The sequence below is a fragment of the Pan paniscus genome, chromosome 13, assembly GCF_029289425.2.
Source record: "Pan paniscus chromosome 13, NHGRI_mPanPan1-v2.0_pri, whole genome shotgun sequence".
NCBI lineage: Eukaryota > Metazoa > Chordata > Mammalia > Primates > Hominidae > Pan > Pan paniscus.
Genome location: NC_073262.2, coordinates 84,330,004 through 84,344,636, shown reverse-complemented (window position 1 = coordinate 84,344,636; position 14,633 = coordinate 84,330,004). Strand labels below are relative to the sequence as shown.

At 44.1% G+C, this 14,633-nt stretch overlaps 1 protein-coding gene across 1 annotated transcript; it reads right to left on the bottom strand.

Moving 5' to 3' along the window:
- Nucleotides 1-523: 523 nt before the first annotated feature.
- On the bottom strand, nucleotides 524-1,017 carry LOC100973107 (histone deacetylase complex subunit SAP18-like). Its single transcript, XM_034953845.3, has one exon. The coding sequence runs from the start codon at nucleotides 994-996 to the stop codon at nucleotides 538-540; it is 459 nt and encodes a 152-aa protein (XP_034809736.2). The 5' UTR covers nucleotides 997-1,017; the 3' UTR covers nucleotides 524-537.
- Nucleotides 1,018-14,633: the final 13,616 nt, after the last annotated feature.

Genomic DNA, 14,633 nt, shown 5'->3' with positions numbered 1-14,633 from the left:
CTTATTTTGAGAAACTAAAAACTTATAAAACTAATATTTATTTAGTATACTAAAATTTATTAGATAATTAAGCGTTCAAATGTATTTCTTTGTAAAAGTGTATCAGAAGTAGTTTGGACAAGCATTTTTTCTGTCTTAGTGAATTATTACACTCCTTTATAAGTTTGGATCACCTTCCAACATTTTACCTTTTGCCCTTTCAATGCTGTAAAATATCTCTGAGATTTCCTTTAATTTGAAGGGTTTTTGTCTGTTTTTCTGTTGCTTTTTTTATTACACACATATATTTAACAGTACAGTTTTACATAGAATGCTAAGAGCACTTTCTTCATATTTTACAAAAAGGCTTGAAACATATGGACTTTGTATTAGTAATTATACAATAGCATATCCAAATCTAATTCCTAAATAGAGGATGGATTATAATTTGCTTAGAATTCAAAGGCTTAATTAATGACAATAATCTGGGGAGGAAAAAGAGTAAGTTTATTTTACATAACTGACCAAAAAATAAATACAAGAAATAGTAAATAGAATTTAATGTGGTCTCATGTGCCCTGACGGAGGTGGTGCCCGATGTGGAGGGGTAATTGCTATGTCCAAGTAATCTACCTGGAACTTCTGCGACGGCAGGGTCATGGAATCATCAGTCCCCTTTCTGCCAGACTTGGTGCTACCAACTTCCTTAACTCGATAGCCAGGTCTTTTAACATCTGTAAAAACGACTGCAAAATTGAAGAGAGTGCCCTTCTTTCTAGCTTCTGGGTAGACTTCTTTTACCAAGCTTGTCAGTTCTTTCAGGGTTGCACCCATCCAAGCGTAGATCTGCAACTCTCTGGACTGTACGTTTCCCCGGGAAAACTCGTCCGTTCGGTGGTGGTGGCCATTATTGGTGGTGAAGATGCGCAGCAGCAGCAGGCATGTTTTCTCACGGTTGATCGGGTTCTCTGGCTCCGTCTTAATCTCCTCCCGGGTAACGCGCGACCCCACCGCCATCTTCCTCCTACGGCCCGCCTGTTTTTCTTTACTGTGGTTACTTCCTCTGGGATATTGTCATCCTTTTTGTCACAACCACTTTACTCTTTTAAGTCTATACATTTGCCTTAATGAAGTTCCTGTGGCTGCCAGCCTAGAGTCTTTTGAATAGCAAGTGTCAACATTCCCAGTCAGCTATTTCTTCTAAAATCCCATTAATGTTCAATTCAAACACTGTGAAGTCATGCCAGTTTCTAAAACACTAAAATCTGCCTTCACTGTCAGGGAAACATTTATCTTCGGTCTCCTTGTAATTACTCATTCCTTTCAATGCAGCACCTGACTTCAGAGTTTGGCCTGCATGATAGTTGTTAAGCTGATTGGGTTTTTGTTTTCACTACACTGTTCAATCCTAAGTAGAAGTAAATGCTCCATTTTTACCCTAAGCAGCTTTCTGTTCTGAGTGCAACTTAAACTAAACAATGTTGAAGCTACATTACCTTGTTTTTGAATGATCTGACTTCTTCAACATCATTTGTTCACTAGCTTCAGGCAGGCCTAGGTCTCATCCTGTCTTTACTTTGCTGTCTCCATTTTCAAATCTCCTCATCACATTCAATTTCACTTCCAGCATTATCGTTTTTAATTTATTTGCTGCACTTTAATTGCTGTTGGTCACTTTTCTCTAATATTCATTTCTTTAATGTCATATGGGTTTAATACTAGGAAAGAAGGAGGCCACCCAACTAAGGCTTTGCTGTCTGTGCATAAACTAAATAACAGATGAGCAGTGACCAATCACTAACAGAATTTGAAACAACTGGTGTGATTGGTCACTGACCATGATATATGTCTGTTATTTACATAGAGATTCGTGTACTAAAGAGCTAGCAGTGAAGCTTATACGTTAAGCAGTTACTCACAATTAATACACTGCGTAACTGAAATTTAAACCATGTGGGGTCTAGTGTCATTTAACTGAACAGTAATAAATGAAATTTGTGCATATGAAAATTGTTCAAAGCATTAACTGCCTTACTAACTAATGCAGAGATTGTGTAAGAAGAAAACAGAAGAAAGCCTAGGAGAGAACCCTGAGGAAAACCAAAGATTTAAGGGATGAGCAAAAGAGAAATCTGCACAGTAACTCATAAAGAGTGGTCGAAGAGGTAAAGAGAAAACAAGAGCATATGGTGTCATACAAGGTAAGAGAAGACATATTGCAATTGCATTTCCCACTCATTTTTTAAAAATGAGCTCTAATTAACATTCCATAAGATTCACCATTTTGAAGTATACAATTCAGTGGTTTTTAGTATACTTATAGAGTTGAGCAACCATTACCATTATCTAATTCCAGAATATTTTCATCACCCTGGAAAGAAACCCATTACCCACTAGCTGTTTACTCTCCATTCTTCCCTCCTTCCAGTCCCTGGAAATCACTAAACTGCATTCTGTCTCTATGACTGTAACTACTCTAGATACCTCATATAAGTAGAATAATACAGTATTTGTCCTTTTGTGATTGGCTTATTTCACTTAGCATAGTGTCTCCAGTGATTGTTTTTGTTGTAACATTTATTATTTTTATAGCTGAATAATATTCTATTGTATGGATATACCAAATTTGTTATCCATTTATCAGATGATAGATACTTGGCTTGTTTCTACTTTTGAACTATTACAAATAATGTTGCTATGAACATTTGTGTACAAGTTTTTACAATAATATATTTTCCAGTTTCTTAGGGATATTTCTTCCCTATTCTTAGGGATATACCTAGGAGTAAAATTGCTCAGTCATATGTTAACTCCCACGTTTTGAGAAACCATGTGAATGTTTCTACAATGGCCATACCAGTTTACATTTCCATGGGAAATTTGTGAAGATTCTTTTTCAAAAACCTTACATATAAATAATTTTACTCATTTTATTCTTCTAGTTTCTCATTTTATTTAACCATGCACATTTCTTCCTTGCATCTTTGACTTCCTTATTTCACATTTTTAAAGTTATCTCCTAACTATCTATACAATAAGTTTTCTTCACATTGCAAATCATTTGTGGCTTTCCTATCCCACACTGTATAGAATTTATTCAAACTGTGAAGAGTACTAGGTCTTTCATATTTCAAGCCATTTGTCCAGGCTGTTTATAACCACCAAAAAAAAATCAAAAGTTAGATATGGATAAGAACAGTGACTTTATTTAGCTTCCCTTTCTCTTCAATTAAATTAATTTAATCTAATTTAATAATCTTGGGATGAAAACTCTGCAAAATATATTAGTCATAGATGGTGCAAAGTGAAGTAAATTGCTTTTTATTTTGGAAGAATCTCAGTTTGCCCCATTTCATTTGATCCCCCATATTTTCACTGAGATATCAGGACCCTAAATTTTTCTTGGATTTACTCCTCATTCTCTGTCAATCACGCACCTTTTTGATGCAATTAGGGTGTCTGCCACTTCCTATATTACAAGGAGTGAAAGAGTTGGTATACCTGAAATAGAATATCTCAAAGCAAGCTACTTCTTGTGCTCTTTACTTATTGGGATTTTTCAAAAAGTTTTTAGTTTGGCATTATGGCTCAAGCCTGTAATCCCAGCTACTCAGGGCAGGAGGATTGCTTGAGGCCAGGAGTTCGAGACAGCCTGGGCAACATAGTGAGACCCTTTTCCTCTTATAAAAAAAAAATTGCCAGAACAAACGCTGAATGTCATGTGTCAGGATTGTGTTGATTTACTCAACTAAAAGATATCATGTGGAATAGCATCTGCATTGAAAAATCACTACTTGATTGTGAGGCCGGGGTGTGCAGATCACTTGAGGTCAGGAGTTCAAAACCAGCCTGGCCAACATAGTGAAACCCCATCTCTACTAAAAATTAAAAAAAAAAAAATAGCTGGGCATGGTGTTGGGTGCCTGTAATCCCAGCTACTCTGGAGACTGAGGCAGGAGAATCTCTTGAGCCTGGAAGGTGGAGGTTGCAGTGGGCCAAGAATAAGTTTACAATAATTCTACTGACATTCTTAAAGATTCTCATCTGCACAAGGCAAGGAAAGGGGTTCTATAATGGAGATGTGACAGGGATCACTACCTATGTTTGTTAGCATATGAATTCAGTTGCTGGAGAGAGATTCGCAATGATACAGCATAAACAAAATAAAAATTTCTTTCTCATTCAAATGAAAGTCCTTGTGTAAGCAGACTAGAGCTAGTATGGTTATGCTACCAATGACCCAATTCCTTCTATCTTATTGCCACATTGTCTCTATGGTGGTGCCTTGGGTCTGCATTTCAGCCAGCACAAAGGAGAAAGAAGAAGGGATAGACACATCACTTTATTTTAATGACAAGATCCAGGAGTTGTTCTCATCACTGTCACTCACATCCCATTGGCCAAAACTTAGTCACATGGTCATATGCAGCTGCAATGTGACAGGAAATGTAGTCTTTTTTCAGAATGGCTGTTACCCTAGGTAAAATTTGGAGATATTCTTTCTGTGAGAGAAAAAGAGAGTACAGCTACCGGGGGATAACTAGTGGCTACTGTCATATCACTGGATGTCTTTCAAATCTTTGATGCTGATCAATCTCTGCAATTCCCCCAGTGTGCAGTTGTACTTTTGGTAAGAAGAGGAAGCTCAAGATTTGACTTTTTCTCCCATAATGACCCTCATTTTGGGGGTCAGAAAGGAAGCATGGACATTCACTCATCTCTATATGAAGGAAATGTGGAAACAATCACAGGATGCTTTTACAGACCTATAAGTGCCATTGTGACAGAATTAGGCCCGCAAATCCAATTGTCACCTAAACTGCATGTATCCCAGATTCTGCCAGATACATCATAGTGACATTCTGCATCGTGTTCATTTATATTCAGGAGCCAATACTCCCTGAAAGATCTGGCTATTTCCCATCTCCCACTACACAGTTACCATGGTAAATAACCAAAGATACTTCTGGAGAAGGCTGGGAGAAAGATTTACAGGAAGTACTTCTGATGATATCACAAGGTCCTTCTTCAGGTTACCTGGCTTCCTCTATATTCAATGTTTGGAAATAAACTCAAGTTTCAGAATTGAGTGAGCAGCTATCATGACATCATGGTAATTCACGACAAGCCTTGATCAGGTTTTATCATCCCATGTATTATTGTTATTATTATTCAGACCTCATACAATTATATGAATCCCATGAAAGGTTAAGACACTGCCACAGGTTTTCATGTGTTAGATCACTCCAATTACTGTGGGTTGTAGTAAAAATCCCACTTTGTCTCTGACTCTTTTGTGTGCCCCCTGGACCGTCATCCCAGAAACCAATTATCCCAATTTCTATCAGGGATCCCATTTAATAGTAACATTGTCCGCCTTCCTTCCCAGCCTGAAGGGGATTTTTCAAAGATGCTGTCCCTCCCAAGGAAATGCACATGTGTTGGGGATAGTTAGGAGGTAGGTGAGAAGTTTGCCTATAATGAATTGACTCTAACCTTTTCTGTCTAAAACTTTGGGTTGCTTTTTCTACATCACATTGAGAAATTTTTGGTATTTAAGCTTCATGCAATGTAGGTCAGCTTTGAATGTATATTTTATTCAACCTTCTGAGCAGACAATGAAAACTATACTCAGGGGTTTCAGCAGCACTTTGAATCCAGAATTAATAACAATTACAACAGTATTCAGAAATTCAGCCTGATCTAAAGTAATATTCTATCCCCCCAGGCTAGCATCTGCAAAATCTATACCCGCACATTTGCCCCCACATTGAGCACGATAAAAATGAACAGAATCTTGCAATTACTTATTAGCCTTCTTCTAGGTACAAAATTGTTATTGTCCTACCTGAGCCCTATTAGTCACAGGTTGGAAGCAATAGCAAGCGGAAGGAATGGGTTATAAAGAGGATTTACATCCTCTTGCAAGTTGAGTATGTCAGAGGAACCTTCAAGCAAACCAAGATCAGCCTCATTTGATATGGCAGGAGGGAGTGCTTATGTTGTAAAAGAAGGCTTTCAGTGGAACTTGAGTATTCAGAGTAGCTAGAGCTATTTAAATCTTCCCAAATGTTGTCATTATAATTCTCAGTTTTTGCTCCTTGATGTAAGAGATCAGAAGGTAGGTGTGGTGTGTTATTGAGAACCATTAGGGGTTTTCAAACTTTAGTGTCCCTCATCACCTGGAGAGCTTTACAAGAAATGTGTTAGGAGGCTTGAAGAAACAGACTCTAGCCTGAGATTCCAGGAAGAGTATCAAAAACCATACCACAAAACTAGGCTAAGAAAGCTTCCACCTTTGCTTGAGTCCTGATCAGAAAGCTGTCACCACACTTGCTGGTTTTAATACCTTGCACTAGAATTTGTGCCAGACAAATAAATCTTCTGTCTCCTGGCTCTCTCAAGTAACTGGTTCTGAATAAAAGTCTAATGCATCTGATTAGCAGAATGTATACCACAACTAGGACACGTAGGAAACTTTTAATTAATTTATTTGTTTTAATTTTCCAGACTGTTTACTCTAGAAAGGCACGCAAGAAGGAAGTGAGATTGGGTATTGAGTACTCCTGCACTTGTTTCAAGTTGGGTAGGTACATACTCACTTGTGAGTAAACCTCGTTAAAATCCGTCTCTCCCACTAGAAAGAAAGCGTCAAGAAAGCTGACTCTAATGTCTATTTACTCCTGTGCCCCTAGCACCTAGCAGCACAGTGCCTGGCACATAATGGCATTCAATATAGATTTGCTAATACGCTTATTGCCCAGTGAATCAGAAGTTTCTGAAAGGAGGGGAAGGAGGAGACAAGCTCTCTGAAGAAAACCTGAATCAGTTTTATAGCCTTTGCTTATGCTCAGCCCTGGTGCTCTCCATATTGTCTACCACACTAGCATTGTGGACAAACATAAAAATTTAGGACTGTTATTTTTGTTTTGTTTTTTGTCTGTTGGTTTTTCATGAGAGACTATTAATCTAGTCCATGTGATTCCAGAAGAAGTAGGATCCAGGGTAAATTCAAAGGAGAAAAAGCATATTTGACTTAGCTGCTTTAAATTTTATGTTCTTTCCTGACTTTTGGGTTAACTTCTTTAAAAAACTGCCAGGCCAGGTGCGGCGGCTCACGCCTGTAATCCCAGCACTTTGGGAGGCCGAGGTGGGCGGATCACCAGAGCCAGGAGTTCGAGACCAGCCTGACCAACATGGGGAAACCCCGTCTCTACCAAAAATACAAAAATTAGCCGGGCGTGGTGGCACATGCCTGTAATCCCAGCTACTCGGGAGGCTGAGGCAGGAGAATTGCTTGAACCCAGAAGGTGGAGGTTGTGGTGAGCCGAGATCGTGCCATTGCACTCCAGCCTGGGCAACAAGAGCGAAATTCCATCCAAAATAAATAAATAATTGCCCACATCAAAGACAAATAAATAAAAACATCACAAAATAAATGACCTCTTCCTTTCACCACCTAAGTTTGAAAGGGTTAGTAAATGATGTCGAGAGAGAGAGAGAGCCTCCCTAGAGGCTTCACAATTCCCAGCCTCCACATACCCACCTGCCTCAGGACAAGTCATGAAGGAAGATGGAGGCTGTGACCTGCGTTAGCACAGACTGAACAGAATGTCATGTCCCAGCCTCCGTCTGAAATATACCTCTCTTAGCCTTTATTAATCTCTGAATGTCAATATTTTTATTTTTTTTCTTTGTACCTTGTGATTCTGCAACCTCCCCAGGTACAGGCATCAGATTCAGCGTCATTCTCAACCTCTTAAGATGCGTAAATTTCCAGGTTCCTTGCAACAAGCAGCAGATATAGATTGGCAGGTAACAGAAAGAACATAAAGGTGCTGAGAGCACCTGAGGGGTCTTGGAAAGGCGTCACTAGTGATTAGAAAACAAGGGCATGTAAAGGGTTAAAAAAGCACAGAAAACACCTGGGCCTAATTCATAGTCTTGGCAAGATTGGTTGTAATCTGCTTTATCAAATTAAATACTTTTCAAAAGGAAGAAGTTGTGTAAAAGTTTGTATAGTGAACAATGGGAAAGGAAGAATTTGCCTCACATCACGCAACTGTAGGTGTCTGGCCTCACAGCTTCTCATCTGATGCTAGGATGGCAGGGGTGCCCAGTTCCCTCTGGGAGGGCTGTTGGCATTCATATTCCTCTCCTTGATACTTTTGTGGCTCTTTTCCTTCCAGAACTAGCCTGCCTACCTGGGGAGTGGGTAAAGTCAATAAGGGTGAGTTGTGTGAGAGTCTCAAAATACCAGACCATCTCACAAATAAGCAAAGATGTTACAGGAGGAAAACAGACTGAGGTATTTATTGATGACTTGGGAAGTTGTTTTTAAACATCTAGTCCCATTACAAGTAAATTATCTGTTGTTACATCATTGTCTGCAAAATGTGTCTAAAGCTTAGACACATTTGTGTCACGTATGTATGTATGTGTTTAACTATTTGTTTATTATTAGAGCCTAACCTCATAATCAAATTGTTCTGTTTGAGCCCCTAAAGTAGTTTGTCACTGAGTGAAAGTAATTTCCCATGGCAGGTGCTCCCAGCAGGTGGCTGCTCACAGTACCTGCATCCGAAAGGTAGATTTAGTCAGAGATTTTATTTTAATAAGAAACCCGTATTGCAGCCGAGCCACCACTGGGTGATGTGCCAAAATTCATGTCTGCAGCATGATTTATTATGTGAAAATACCACAGAACTAATCAGTGGAGTTACTAATTAATACAAATCTGCATTTTTTGCATAAGCAATTAGTGCAAGGAGAGAGCAGTGAAAGAGGAAGTTTGACTCCTTTAATCTCAGTGCCTACTCAAGCGGAAAGACCCACCAAGGCCAAACTCCGAGATCTACATTTGGAATTTTCCCCCTTTGATTAGTTAAAGACATAAAAGGTCAAATTATCAATATTTAATTTGAGTGAAATGCATTTGTTATAAAGGAAAGAAGACATTTTATTTAAAGAAGGTGAGACTCCAGGGATGAATTCTTTAATCAAAAATGATTATATTTCTCATTACAGTGAAGTGTGAATAATACTTGATAAGGATTCTGTTTACTAATAATAATGATGTTTTGAAAATTACATCAATAAGTGTGTGGTGGGGGAGGGGGATATGGTGTATATATTTCTCAGATGTTCAAAGTACCAAAGGAGCTTTCTCTTCTCAGTTATGTCTTTACTAGACTTTTCCAGTATATGTTGGATAAGTTATGACTACTCATTATGTAATATTTTAGATCTGGCATGATTTAGCTAATTGTGTGGCTCACTGAATCTGAGTGAATAATACCATTTAACTTCTGCTGGCTTATTTTTTCATGAATTTACCAGAAATTGTTTACGGTATGAAATAACTGAAATGTTGATAAAGTGGTGGTGAAAAAGATTTTATATTTTCAATAAAACTTATACTCCATAAAACACAAGCAAAATCAAAAACATTTTTAGAGATATTTTATTATTTCTATGGACAGTAAACAAGAAATTCATTTTGGTTTTGAAGCTGTGTGGCAAATAAGTGCAAATATTAGAATAATGACTATCTTTTTGAAAGCTATTCAATTTATGATTTCTGTCTTTGTTTCAGACTAGCCAGCTCAAATTATAGTTTAAGCTCTTTCCTTACCCCTAAATCTGGCTACCTAGTTTTATAGGAAACTTACTGTGAATATGTGCCTAATTAGATGCAGACTTACAGGTCTCTGACTAAAAGCTCAGTCATGGCGCCCCATGTTTTTTGTTCGTCTGTTTGTTTTTGTTTTTGAAACAAAGCATACAGGGAAGAGTGGAAAGGAGGAAGGGAAAGAAAGGAGGAAGAAGGGGAGGGAGGAAAGGAAGGAAAGGAGGAGGAAGGGGAGGGAGGGAAGGCAGGAAGGAAAGGAGGAAGGGAGGAAGGAAAGGAGGAAGGAAGGGAGGAAGAGAGATTTTGCTGAATCTAGTAGGCCGAAGGTCAGGGCCTTTGGAGTGGGAATTGTCCACGGTGCTGATAGGTTGAGGAAGTCATTCCTTCCACAATTCGCCTGGGGCCCTAAACCTGGTTTGCCCGCGTTCCTCCCGTGCCTTTAGGAACTTGTCCGGGTCCTCTCTCCCAACCCACTGCAGCAACCATTGTTCTTGCGACGCTCCGGCGCCGTCGGTGTGTCTCGGCTCTCCACTCCTGAAGCTACACACAGCTACCGAGGATTTTTGTTTGCTTGCTTCTTTCTATTAAGGCAAAGGTTGGCAAATAGCGTGTGCTTGTCAGTTCCCTGGCCCTGCGATCCGCTTTGGACAGCAAGCTGTTCCTCGATCCCCGGGAAACGGGTGTGCGCCCTCTGCTCACGCTCCTTACCCGAGAGCAGGTGCGACCGTGGACATACACTTACACTCTCACACCCATCCACTTATGCCCACTTTCACATACACATTCACATTCATTGACACACACCTGCACACACTCATATGTTCACATACACACTAACAATCACACACTCATTTATATGCACACACGATTTGCACACATTCACATAATCTTGCACACACACGGATTCACACACGTACATTCAAGTGCAATCACACACTTTTGCACACACAGGGCATCGGACGCACGAGGCCTTGAGCAATTGTGCCCGTGACCTACGACTGCCAAGATACTCCTACTGAGTTGATTTTACGTTGTTGATTCTGAGTGTTGGATGGTTTAAGGAAAGCCCCTGGATCCTGACAGGGAATCAGAGACAAGTCCTTCCAAGGCCTGTGGGAGCCGAGAAAGGAGCCACCAAAGCCCCGTCGGGACCGGGAGGGCATAAATAATAAATAAAAAGGCCCAGGCAGACCGAGCTGGGGAAGCCCGGCACTAAATCACTCCCTAAATCACAGTCGCGTCGTGCTCCATCCAATAGCTCTAAGCGATTTGTGGGGTTGGGGGTTGAAATCAATTTTTTCCGTTCTCGCAGGTGCAATATGAATCAATTATCTTAATTAAGATTATGCCGCAAGCCCAGGAGATTTGGGGAGGATGGGTTTTGCGCTCGGGGCGACGGCGAGGCATTTTAATAGCGTCTCTCGTTGCTCTTGGCTCTCCCGGGTCGCCTGCCTGTCGAGCCTGGGCAGCTCCAGCCTCAGGCCAGGACCCGGGAGCCCAACTGCCTCCCCCGGGGCGGAGGCGCCGCGTCGGCGGTCTGGTCAGAACCCGCATCAACCCCCCTTCATCCCCCGAAGCTCTCAAGAGCCTCCGAGCTACCCAGCCTGTGCAGGACCTGCAGCTCTCAGCCCTCCGTTCCTGCGGCCCCTGAGCCCCATGGTCTCGCGGGCCCCTCAGCCACCCGGCCCCCTCACCCCACTCTCCCGCGCCCAGGCCCCGACACCCCCCTCCTAGGCAGGGCGGGGAGAGGACGCGGAAACCTCTCGAGGTCGACCGGGCTGCCCTGGCCACACTTGATCCTTTCATTGAACGCAAACCTCCCTTTGCAAGAGCGAGCATCTGTTTCCCTGAGAAACAGGTCACCGCCAGGGACGCCGGCCCGGCCCCTGCTCTTTATCTTGGCCCTGTGAATGCTTCGCCCCCCACCTCCCGCCCCCCGCTTTCGCCTCCAGCCACACGCTTCCCACCCCCTACGTCCGGGCCACACGCCTCCATCCCTTCCCCACCCCCATCCCCCCACACGCCTCCCCCTTCCCCTCCGCCCGGCCCAGGCCACACTCCCCTCTCCCCACCCCTGGCCACACGCCTCCTCCCGCCCCCCTTCCCGCGGGCGCTCCGGCTGCCGCTGTAACGGCCGGGACGCCCGGCCCGCGCCGCGCGCTCAGAGCGGAGACCCGGGAGGCGGCAGATTTGGGGCATTGCTCGAGGGCAGTGAGTCATGAAAGAGGCTTTTGTTGTCCGCGCGTGCAGTTCGCGTGCCGCTGGGTAGCCTGCAGCGCCCAGTAGGGACGGGAGCTGGGGGAGTACAGCTAACGGGCAGCGAGGGGAGAGAGAAAAAACTTAGGGAATCAGGAGGGGGAAAAGTGTGCAACCGTCCAAACAAGTCCAAAGAGAAGAAGATAAGGAGGAGGAGCGGGGCCGCGGAGAAGGTCCTCAGCACTAAGCCCCGCCGCGCCTTCAGCTCTGTCCTCTCCGGGATCCGGCTGACTCTCTTCTCTCGCCCCAATTTCTCGCGCCTTCAACCCCAAACAAAACGCACCTCAATCCAGGCCGTGTCCAGGCTCCTCCCTTTAGGGCCTTACTACCCCGCATCTCCTGGGAGCCTCGCGGGCACTGGCTGAGCGTCGCGATGCCGGCGCCCCGGGTCGAAATTTTCCGCGCAGAGGAGGGTCACATCGGAGCGCTGCGGGATGGGAAGCCCAAGGACAGCCACCGTGAGACCCAACCTCAGCCCTGTCTCTGAAACATCCTGGAGTGGCCTTTCCTTTGTACAAATCCCCAGGCCTGAGCGAACAACGCGCAGTGGGATTAGAGATGAATTTATCAAGGGTAGAGGGAGGAAACAGACTAGTAATTCCCGCACTTTACGCATTTGAGTCTCCGTCTGGCAAAACACTCGGGCGTCCCTCTTGCTCAAGAACATCTGACTCCACCATAATTCTCCTGTATTGCACAGGATGTCTCGAACTGGAGGTTTCTGCTTTCTGGGGGTGAGGACAAGGATTTAGCAGAGGGACTTCTAGGCTACCCCTGACCTCGAAGCTAGCTGGAGTCCTTTATCCCACTCCGTCCCCAGTTCTCCTCCGGAACTCCCCAAAGTTGGAAAAATGAGAGCCTAGGCACGAGTTGCATATGCCTGCGGCATAGTGTGCTGCCAGTCGGGGCAGCTGCCGGGTGAGGGGCAGTACTTAACCTGGCCCTGCCGCAAACGTCCTCGGACCTCGGGCTGTGTACTATCTTCTAAGGGCTAGTACTCCGACGCCCTCGAGTTTTAGCCCAACACTGAAGATACAGACAGTACAGGGGTAAATCCTGGGCCCAGGCTCCTGGGTGAATTATTTTATCCTCCCCTATGCGCTTTGTCAGCCAAGTGAATGTAGAAAAGCAAGCAAAACTCCGGAACCCCACAACGATTCACGCCACGCTTCCGTGGCACAACTATTTTCTTCCCCTTTTAGATTAGTACTGTGCAGGGAAGGCTGCACCTGCTACCTTCAAACACCGGGGATCTGGCTAGGACCCTCTTTCTCTACCCCTCCTCTCTCCTCCCGTCCCCACCCTCTCCCAGATGCACCCCAATCCAGCCTCTCAACCCTGACACTGTTTGCAAACTCGAGGGATGTTTAGTGCAATTGCCTTTAAATAAGTAATTCACGTAAGAGGTATTTATTGCAGAGGGTTTCAGGTCTGGGAGGGGGTAAGGAGTTAGTTAATGAAGGATTAGAGGCAAAGCTGGGAAAGAACGAGTAGACAGGCCAGTTTCTTTCTTTCTTTTTAAAATCTATTATTCTGGAAAACCTTTGTTCGAAAAGAGTAAAGAATTGCTATTTAGGCAACAATATGGCTCCTTCAGAACTGGTCGAGAATTTCTGTGGTCTTTGCTTGACCTTCAAGGTGGGAGTTTCAAATCAGAGGCTTTGAAGTCTGGAGGAGTTCCCAGCCATTAATCCTTCCCGGGGTTGTGCTAAAGGCGTTTCTAGAAAGAGATCGGAAAGATCCGTTCAGCACAGGCCCATTGCATCTTCTCTTTGAAAACGCTTGTCGGAATCAAGTATCTTATACAGACCTGAGACTGAGGGGAGCAAGAGCGCAGGTCCGGCTGTGGCGAGGTGTCCACCACCGTACTTGTGGTCAATGCCTGGACTAGAGAGCCGAGGCCGTGCAGGGCGGGCTGGCCAGGGAACCAGAAGCGTCCCTGGACTGGCTGAGTAAGGGTGCCCTTTCCAGCAACCCAGTGGCCATGGTTAAAAGGCAGAATCCAACCGTCAAAGAAGTCCCCAGCTCCCACATAAGAGAGCGCAAAGGCCAATGGAACCAAGGCCTCCTCGCGAGAACTAGCTCGCTTTGAGGACAAGATCCTGGGGATGGAGGTGGGGACTGACGTAGTGAGAGGGTCTGGAGGAACAGTCGTAGCTGAAGGTCAGGACATGAAGAATTGCACGTATGGTAGGGATAGAATGGCAGGTACAACTTTTCTGTGCTGAAGGAACTGGGAGAGGACGATCCGGTTAGGGAGGTTGGGGAACTAATCTCAACGCTGCATTTACAGATGAAGCCGCTTTTATATGGCATATATGTTTGCTTAGAGGGGCCGACGGAGATTAGGAGAAGCCATCCTTTGGCGCCAATGATCAAAGCGTCTGCCAAGGAGAAGAAGCCAAGGGATGGGCCTTTCAGAGAGGGCAAGGAGTCATGCTGCTCTGGATGCCAGTGTCAGGACAAGAAATCGAAAGGAGAGAGGACTCTTCACTGCGTGCCTCAGTCTCCCCGCTTCTGCCTCTTTCACCTCTGTCCTACTTCCGGCGCGAAAGCAGGCCACTCGCTCTGATCTAGACCTAGTTAACATTAGCTTTTCCCTTCCTTCCCTCAAATCCCCTCCTCCCTCTATCCCCGTCCCTTCTGCTGCCTGAAAGGGTTAATCTCTCCTGCGGGTAAAAACAGGTCCGCGGAGTCTCTAACTGGCGACAGATGGGCCACTTTCTTCTGGCCACAAAGGGGCCGGAATGGAGCGCTCCGCGGCATA